The 9,879-nt window shown below is 37.5% G+C and overlaps 1 protein-coding gene across 1 annotated transcript in view; it reads left to right on the top strand.

The window, feature by feature from the left end:
* PHF20L1 (PHD finger protein 20 like 1) overlaps nucleotides 1-9,879 on the top strand; it is a 53,858-nt gene extending 43,979 nt beyond the window's left edge. The window contains exons 21-22 of the mRNA XM_039381879.1: nucleotides 3,105-3,270; nucleotides 4,424-9,879. Coding sequence (XP_039237813.1) covers nucleotides 3,105-3,270; nucleotides 4,424-4,566 — 309 coding nt within the window. The 3' untranslated portion in view covers nucleotides 4,567-9,879. The remainder of the gene's footprint in view (nucleotides 1-3,104; nucleotides 3,271-4,423) is intronic.

Here is a 9,879-nt window from a genome sequence, read left to right on the forward strand (position 1 = left end):
TTTCTATCAGTTCTGTTATCTAATGTGGAGGGGTTTTTTTGTTAAACTGAGATTTTTAGTAGTGTTTATTATGGTACTGTATTCTTCTTCAATTGCAACACTGTCTGGAATGGCTGTTCACAAGTAATAATTTACTGAGAAACTAATTTCACCTCATATGCAACTTCTTTTCTGTCTTTTATATTACATATTTCTTCTAATGAAATGTTTTACAGATTTTTAGCCAGTATTATATTTTGCTGTTTAAACATCTCTCTCTCATTTTTACATTAATGGTTTGAATCCATTATTTGGTGGAAAAGGTCTGAAACTTGTTAGACTGGTTTTAGTGAAGAGTTCTCTTTGAACAAAAAGCAAAGTGAAACAAACCTTTCTGTTTTCTACAATACCAACTGTGTGAAAATAAATCACCCAACTCATCCCCCTTTTGAAGTACTGTTTCTGGTGTGGAAGAAATGAGTAAGATTCACCTTTTTTTCCTTTGAATTTTAGTTTTAAATGTGGCATGTAAGCTATATAGTCTGAATGGGAAATTTTTGGCTCATTCTAGTTAGAAATAACTGTTTGTATGCTAAATCACAGGACTATATTCAGTTTGTATAACAAGGAGATGTGCATAAGTATTAAATACACTTTCCTTCCAACAGTAGCTTAAATTGTCATTGTGAACATTATGAATACATTTAGAATTAAAAGAAAATATATGTGAGTAGTGAAACAATGTTTCCTTCAGAGACTCAAGCGTGTATCTAAAAAACTAGGTGCTTTCTGTTTCAAATCAAGAAGAGATCTGCTTAGGGTAGCGTCAATGTTTTTTCCTTTAGGACACCTTAATTCACCTTGTCAGTAGCCTTGACACTAAAATAAGTCCTTCTGTCTAAACGTGATAGGCATGGAAAACCTCTCCTTGACATCTCCATGAACCTGTTATGACTTGCCTTAAAAGTGGCATTGAAGGGCCATTTTTTTGATGATCTGACTTCTCTGTGAGGTGCCACCTTCACCTCTCCTTGTCAAAGTTTTAGTTAGGGCTTTGAATTCTCCTTTCTAGCATCCTGCAGAGCCTTGAATATTCTGGTTTTCCACACTGTTTTGTCTTAATCTGCAGTTCTGTTGCATACCTTCTTTTCTCTTATAAACAGTGTTTGGATTGAGTGTTATCAAGTCCCTTTTTGGAATAGTATTTAGTTTCCTTGGTTTTGATTCTGAAAGAATAAGCCTTCCCCACCTGAACCTTCGGTTTATTTCTTCTTCACAAACTGGATCCTGTACTCTACTTCTCCTGCCATTGCTCCCTGATTGCCTACATTGATCCCTGTTGGATTTTTTGGATTTTTTTTTTCCAAGGAGCATTTATTAGCCATTTGAATAAATGCAGAGGTCATTAGAAGGAAAAAAACGACTTTTTGATGTTATTTAGATATTATTTAGCTTTGAATTTTTTTCTGACTTACTGGATGCATCTGAAAGATGATTTTGGATTTAGAATTATGGACTTGGGCCCTTATACAGCAAGTGAAAAATGTCATTCTTGAGGGTTTAGAGAGGATCTGAAAATTGTAAGGAATAGCTTTTTCTTATTTATATTGGAAATATCTTCTATAAGATTAATAGCAATTTGAATACTCAAAACACTGTGGAGGCAAACCTGATATCTTGAGAGAAGAGAAATTTTATCTGAAAGGTGTGAGAGTTTTGAGGTTTTTATGTCTTTTAAAATCTATCTTTAATACATAACTTTAACTCCTTTAATGAACATTGTGAGTATTAGCAATACTTGCCCCCACAACTTGCTGATAAAGCTGCCAGCAGGTCAGTCTAAGTTTTATTTGTTTTGGGTTTTTTTTAATTGATTTTAAGTCTTAAAAAGAAAGTCGGTGGTTTTTTTTTGCTTGAGTAGTAACTTAAAATCCATCAGTCCCTATTTTCTTTTTCTCCTTCTTGACTGGAGGAAGAAATATTTTGATAACAGACTTAACACCATTCTTTTCTTATGTGATGTAGAAAATTAGGTGAGCTCTTCAGAGAAGTATATTAATACAATGAAATTCACTCCTTGCTCTGGCATTTACCATGAACTGACACTGTGTGAGTACATGTATCCAGCATTCTAGTTCTTCGAATAGAATCTTCAGTAGTGAAAGAACTTCATTGGATATGAAATCATAGTGGATATAAAATGGAAACTGTTAATTCTGCTAATTAATGGAGATGCCGAATATTTTAACTCGTTAAATCTGGTATGCTTCCTTCCAGTAGCTGAACATCAAATACAGAAAGATAAGGAGGTTTTGTATTATCTCTGAGTTGCTGTGAAGATACTAATTATTTCAAAGAAGTCAGTCTTCCTCAGATACTGTGTTTGCATAACCCTGTTTGTTACTGTAACTGTCCCCAAACATGTTCAGTTCTGTCCCAGAGCAGGTAGGAGGAGAAGTATTTTGTCTTAATCAGCAAATAGAACAGGTTACCCAGAGAGGTTGTGGAGTCACTCCCTCACTGGTGATATTCCAGAACCACCTGGACACAATCCTGTGCCATGTGCTCTGGGGTGACCCTGCTTGAGCAGGCAGGTTGGACGAGATGACACACTGTGATCCCTTCCGACCTGACGCATTCTGTGATTCTGTGAATGAAAATGGCCAGAAAATGACTGTCGACATCTTAGATACTACTGCATTTTAGGAAGTTTTCCTTCATGGAAACAAACTGTAGGATTTCGCACATTTTTGGTGACAGTAGACCCAGGCAGTTCAGCATTTCATGATTTAAGTTGCTGTTTATATAAGAAGGGCGCAGAAGTGCAGTCTGTCTTACTGCATTAAACAAAGTGCTTGAGCTGGTAAACTTTAGCATTAGGGAAATGAGGCAGGAGTTGTATATGCTCATTTGTATGGAATTTGCATTTTGTTTTGTTTAGTCTATTGATGTGTCATGCTATGTGGCTTTTTGAGTATGCTTTTTGTCATGTAGGCAGAAGTACAGTTCTAAGCCAGCCTAGCTTATCATGTGACTTAAATGTTGAAATCAACACCAGAAATTAAAACAAAGAAAAAAACCATCTTAAACGGCAATTTTTTTTTCTTTCTGTTGCTCCCATGAAGAAGAATTCTGCTGAAGGAAACACAGTGTTTGTTTGTAATGAAAGAAAAGGCTCAGAAGAACAAGTGGACACACATCTTCAATGGCAGCTAAATCTCCTTACCCACATAGAGAATGTACAGAACGAAGTCACCAGCAGAATGGACCTGATTGAAAAAGAAGTTGATGGTAACTGCATTGCCAGATAATTGTTAATGCACCTGTAACATCTGCCGTAGCCAATATATTCAAGGGGCTCTGAGACACTGAGGATGGATTTTTAAGTATTGTGTTCAAACTTGGGTCCCAGGATTATAAACAGAGCTCGTACCCTTGATCCCCTCACCCCCGTCCATAAGTTTTTAGTGCCCAGTAAAGTAGCTTAAGCACTTTATTGTGTTCAGAACCCCTCAGAGCTCAAAACTTGTGATATTTGACAGACTTCAGAAAGCTTAGATAACTTATCTAGTCTTTGTCCAGATGTGGATCATGTAGTTGATGAATTTTTCTATGTCCGAAGTGGTTTTTGCATGATTGTTCTACTAGTCGAAAATATTTAGGAAAAAACCCAGATGTGTTCATTTCAGCCTTCAAGTTTGGTTTGGTATATATTAGTAAACAGCTCATTTCATGAAGACAATTCAGTCTTCATGAGAACTTCAATGAAATTATAGTGTAGAAGAATATTACAGCACTTAAGTTTCTATAACTTGCCTGTCATGGAAATCAGGAATGCTAGGAGCTTGTAGTCTAATCATAGGAGTCCTTAATTTTCTTTTGACAAACAAAGTTGTCTTATTTCTGTTTGCAGTTTTACTTCCAATATTCCTGCTTTTACTCAGCAGTATTTCGAAGCTAACAGGGTTGACCTTTCCCCTTCTCTGTTTCTACAAGCATAGAAATTCCTTGAAAACATTTGTTGAAGGTTGGACAACCATTCTGTAATCTGGACCTTGACCACAGGAGCTTGTTACAGTGGCACAAGCAAGCCCTGCATTTAAGGGTTGCATTTTCTATTACAGAACTGTCATAGATAGAAGACTGTGAACCAAAGTTGCTTTTAGTTGTGTAGATGGTAAATTGTAAGCCAAGAGTATAAGTTACTCCCAGGTACCTTTTTATAGTAACAATCAAATCAGAAGATATGTTTGGATTGTTTAAAATAAACAGGTAATTAGTTGATGTTTCCCTAATAAAAGTTTTTTCAGTGAAATAAATATCACACCCTTGGTGTATTTTTCCCTTGTTACAAAAGGCAGAGAGTAAGAAAGAAAAGTTTAATTTTTATGGAAACTGTTTCTTGAAGACTTATTCTAATCGATTTCTTCTTTTCCTTCTGTAGTTTTAGAAAGCTGGCTTGATTTCACTGGAGAACTGGAACCACCAGATCCTCTGGCAAGATTGCCTCAGCTCAAGCGACGTATCAAACAGCTCTTAATTGACATGGGGAAAGTACAGCAAATAGCAACGCTTTGCTCTGTATGACAAAAGGAAGAATAAAGAAATAAAAATAGGTTCTTTACAGTGAATTTTCTTACTAGCCACAAGACTGACAGGAAGACAGCGAAAAGCTGACCATTTATCTGGTTCTTTGCTGATTACGTTAATAGTCTGAAGCTTTAGAAAGAGGAGAGGAAGTTTAGAGTCAGGGATCTGTTATATTGAAAATATTAAAATTTTCGATGGTGTATGATATACTGAGAAATATCAATGTCTCAGGATTTCAACATGTTAAACAAGTAAATCCCCGTATACAAGAAAGTTGAACAAAGAAAAACTCTGCAAAGAGCTACTATTTTTAAACCTTTGGCAAACATTTCTAAATTAGCAGAATTCAGCTGACTAAAAATTCAATCCTCTTATCTTACTAGTGAAAGATAGACACAGAGAGATCTCTATTCTCTCTACAAGGAAAGTTTTTAGATTATTTTCTTCTCTCATGAGGTTCAGGAAGATGAACATACTAGCTTTGATTTTTGAAAGAAATTACTTATCATGGTTTCCTTTTGAAAATATTTTTTTACATAGAAATCCCTAGAACAGCACCCCTAGGCTCCTTTAAAACATAAGTGGCAAATACTGGTCAGATGTGCCAAATGATTTTAAAACCACTGGAATGAGAGTTCGATTATGACTTACGGGAAGGTTTTTTTCCAAAGTCCTACTCGGTGCCAGCAATCCATCCAAAATTGTATCTAGTTTATATTTTTTTATGTTCTACTGCAGTATTCAGGAGTCAAGGTACAGATTTTGTCCTGGGTAGCTCTATTCTGGTATTGGCCCTCTGAAAACTTCACCATCCTCAGCTGGGATGAGGAATGACGAGAGCAACAAAACTGTCTGTGGCTGTGAAAATTCTAAACCACTGGAGAAAATATCACAAGATACCTTATCCAAGATGTTTTTTTATAAAATCTTTCAGCTTCAGTAAACGAAATGTCATGAAACCAAAGGCAGCCTACTTGCTCTGTTAGCTCTTGCTGGATTTTGAGCCCGGGACTTTTCCTGTGGTTATAAGTTGCCGCTGGATCCAGTGCTACTTACACGTCTGTATGTGTATGTATGTGTGGACAGACACACATGTACATATATACATACTATATACATTTCTATCTACACATGTCTAGTTTTAGTACAATAGACTATAAGAACTGGTGGTTCATGTTACCTTTTAACAAGCAGTTTCTAAAATTGAAAATAATGTATGTACAGGTTTTGAAATTTGTAAAATATGACTGTTAAAAGGAGGCTATTTAACTGAGGACATTAAGATACTTGAACATTTTATGCCTCACATCTGTTTATCAGTTCTAGTTATCTGTATAAATGCATTTTAGAACCGATAGACAGTAAACTTGAATTTACCTTTTGATAAGAGTACAAGCCACTGTACATTCAAAAATTATTTAAATTTGCAAACACACTGTTCTATATGTAAGGTACTGTATGTAAAACTGTTTATTAAAACTATTCTGCATATTCTACATTTTCCACTTTTCTTCCTGATCTACATATAAATGTAAAAAAGAAGTGATTGTTATTATGTACAGACCATCAAAAAATCTTGGAATGCCTTTTAAGGATACATACAATTGAAAAATGTGCCAAAGATGGATTATCTGGGAAAGACTTTGCAACCATTGCATTGAACTTTCATGATAAAACCATTATTGAGAAAGAAAACAGCGTGACTGGTTCATTGCTAAAATAAACCTACCCTGACCTTTCCTGTTTGTCTGTCATATCTGAAGTGAGTTATCACTCCTGATGGCCAAAGCAAAATGTAAATCCCTATTACAGCATGGTTGCTATTTAAAAAATCTTCCCACATCAAACTTGTAGGAGACATCGCAGGGCTGCGTGGTAACATGGAAATATGGAATGGTTGGCAACTCCATATTGCAGAAGGAACATAAGAGCTGAGGAGCTGTTGATGTTTCATAGCAACTGTTAATAAATAAAATAACTCTGTGTTATATAGTTGATGCTTAAATAACTGCTTCAAACAATATGAATAATTGAGTGACCTACTTGCTTTTGGATATGTGAGACTTTTTATATACTATTCACTTGCTGCATATCCTTGAATGTGGTACTGTGTGTACTGTATAAGAGAAGTATAAATCCAGATGAGTTACTTTGAAACAAAGTGGAGTGTATTTACAGAATTTATACAGCATACACTGTAGCACTATTATGCAATGTGTGTGCACGCATGTGATATAATATAATTGTGAATGTTACTGAAGGTGGAGGTGGACTTAGATTTCAGTGGAGAGGACAGAGGTTTTACTTTTAGTGCAAAGATGGAGGAATAGTATCCTGACAAGGAAGTACTAAGGTCGAAGTTGAAGTTGCACTTGCAGCTTTAATGTGTCTTCTGTTTGTATGTGTAATGGCCTCTTAATTTACATGAATATGTAATTTTATCCCTCAAGATCCTGCCTTGTTCAGGATGGACTGTGCTTACAAAAACAATCTGTTGAGTATTTTTTTAATCTTCATTGTGTAGTCATGTATTGTAAAAATTTTTGCAAGCATTCATATCTTCTAGGAAATACAATCTCAGTGTCCGTATGGACCATGCTGTGATACATCGTGTACTGCTCAAATGCTTCACAAACTTGTCTGAGTTTGCTTTCTCAAGTTGTGGTGCTGGTCTGTAACATGTGAACTTCAGTTTTTGGCCCCTGTTTCTCAAGTGTTCAGAGGTTTGGGATGCTTTTGAGGTTTTTTTCTTTCAAACACTTATAAGTCAAGTGCCATAAAAATGCTAAGTGTTTTGCACAAAATGTAACCTATAGTTGATTGTTTTTCTTGTGTGCCAGTCAACCCTGATGTGATCTGGCTCTTACCAGTATTTCTTCCTAGTTGGCCTTATCAAGAGAATCTTTTTCCTGTAGGCATCATTTTCTATCGGTCTTCCTGCCTCCTCCTAAATAAGCCAGGGACCTACGTGCAGTCTTTTTGTGGCATTTTTTTCGGGGTTTGAATTGCAACTGTGCTGTTTGCTGGAGAGGAGGGCATACCCTCTCTGTGGCAAAAATAGTATGTGGCAGTGTAAGGACTGTTTTATATATGTGCACAGAGAGGTAAAATGTTTAAATTTACAGCCCTCTTTGACTGAATAGAAGTCCTAAATAGTAACAGACAAAAGGGAAAAGCCATTGTACAGAAGCCTCTTGTGATTTCACAGGGCTAAGTGGCAAAGTTGTGGAGCCCTTGAACGCCCAGCTTCTTGTCTGAGGATTGGTGGTTTTTGGGGGCTTTTGTTTTTTTTTCTTCAATGGAGTTATTGAGGTGATTTGTTTCAAAGCCTGCTCCTACCTGTGACCAAACTGCAGGCATCTGCATCAGGAACTGTGTTTTAATTGCAGTCACTAATGAAACATAGTCTTGGTGGTGTAATCTGGGACAACATGATGGGGCTGCCACATTCTGGTTACAAAACTGAGGTACTTCAGGTCATATGGCAGGGAATGGATTGGAAGATGCTTCCTGTTAACCTTTTCTTGGGTAGCTGTAAGTTGAGTAGTGCCCATATTTTGGATATTCTGGCCTTAGGTGCACAGATCTTTGTTTAGCTGTGGAGTGATTTACAGTAGCAGAAGCCTGTCAACCTCTTTCAAAGAGACAAAGAAGGTGGGTTGCAATTTTCTGATAGATTTCTCGTATTTGCTGGGTGGCAGAGAATTGAGACAGTTCTTCCATGGGTGGAGTCTTCTTATACATCCACCTGTCTCTCTTAATTTTGTCTCTGAGCTTCTGCATGTGCTTCTCATCTGCTTGTTCTGCAGATTGCATCTGTTCCTCTTGTTCTTCAGCTTTCTGTGTCTGACTTCTGTGGTGCCTGGAGGGCTTCATTCCTCTGTTCTCATGCCCAGTTCCTCTGCCTACTGTGGGAAGCAGTCATTGGGGAGGGGTCTCCTCTGCTGTTCTGTCCTCAGCCTCCAGTCTGTCCTAGGACTTGTGTGTACCTAGAAGTGTGTGTACCATGATCAAAATCTCAACTGTTTCTGCTGCCTTCCTTAAATAAGCCTCTTCTATCTTGTGCAAGTGCTGATCTCCCTCTGCTCCCATCTGGCTTCTAACTAGACTTGAATTAATATTACAGCAAAACCCCTCTGGCACTGTTGGGCTCCAGCACTCCTTACCAAACTGAGGGTTAGGATGCAAAGGAGTCATTCGAACATTACAGTAGAATTATAGAATAATTTTGATGTTTGCAGACCACAGCATTTTTCCTTTGTATTTGAAGGGAAACTGCAACCGTTTTTCTTCACTGGAACTTTAAAAGGCACAAAACAGATCCTGAACTGAACTGGAGCTTGATGTAAAAATCAACAAGTAGAGGGTGGGAAGGACTCTGGAGGCAGGGGCTTCATAGCCAGAAGAGCAGTCAGGCCCTCCTGACTGTCTTGCCCCGTTAGTGGCTCTGTGGAGGTGCTGATGTGTAAGGGGGAATGTGTGCGGTGATACCATTCAATTGCAAACAGGATGGTTTAGAACACTGGAACTGTAGGTTTTCTCGCTGCTGCTTTAAAATGTTGCGGTATATGAACCTTAATTTTGGAATGCTTATTGAAGTCAGAGGCTTAATGACTTTTGAAATGCCCATTGCTATTCTCACATTTTATTAGCTGACCATCTTTTTCTGTTGTACTGATTCCATATGGCTTTAGGTGAGCATTTTGCAGAGGCCATTTGAAATGCTTCATTAATGGTTTCTGTTGTACTTTGTTATGTCCTGGGCACTGGGTGTGGGGGGGATCTGTCTTTAGCAATAAATATTATACACTATGTGTATATCTGTTTATATATGGAAAACAAATACAGAGCATGTAACGATGGTGAAAATACACTGCACGGAGTGCAGATTGTGCATTTGGCAGCCATTCTGCACCAGCCTGAACGACTCATGAAAAATTGGAGACCATGTGGAGAAAACGAACTAGCGTGAAAGGAATCATTCAGGACTGAATTTCCCTTTCCATACACACTTGGCCTGTGTGTAAGCAGTGGATAAGCCAGCCCTACTCTGTGGGTTGGATAACTAAAGCTAGTTCAGTTGCTGTTTGCTTCAAACAGCAGCCTTCCTTAAAACTGGCCGGAGCCTCCTCTGTTCAGCTGTAGCTCGTTCATCAGTGTATTGTCACTAAACACTCTGAGAGAGGCAGCACTGCACTATGATTAAATCTTCTGTGAGAGAAGCAAAATACTTCTGTGATTTGTTTTTTATAATAGCAATAATGTTGACTGCATTCTAATACTCACAATAAAGGTCTGTTGAGATTGTTA

Source organism: Pipra filicauda, unplaced genomic scaffold, assembly GCF_003945595.2.
Source record: "Pipra filicauda isolate LSUMZ 115617 unplaced genomic scaffold, ASM394559v2 scaffold245_size1146780_pilon, whole genome shotgun sequence".
Classification (NCBI taxonomy): Eukaryota; Metazoa; Chordata; class Aves; order Passeriformes; family Pipridae; genus Pipra; species Pipra filicauda.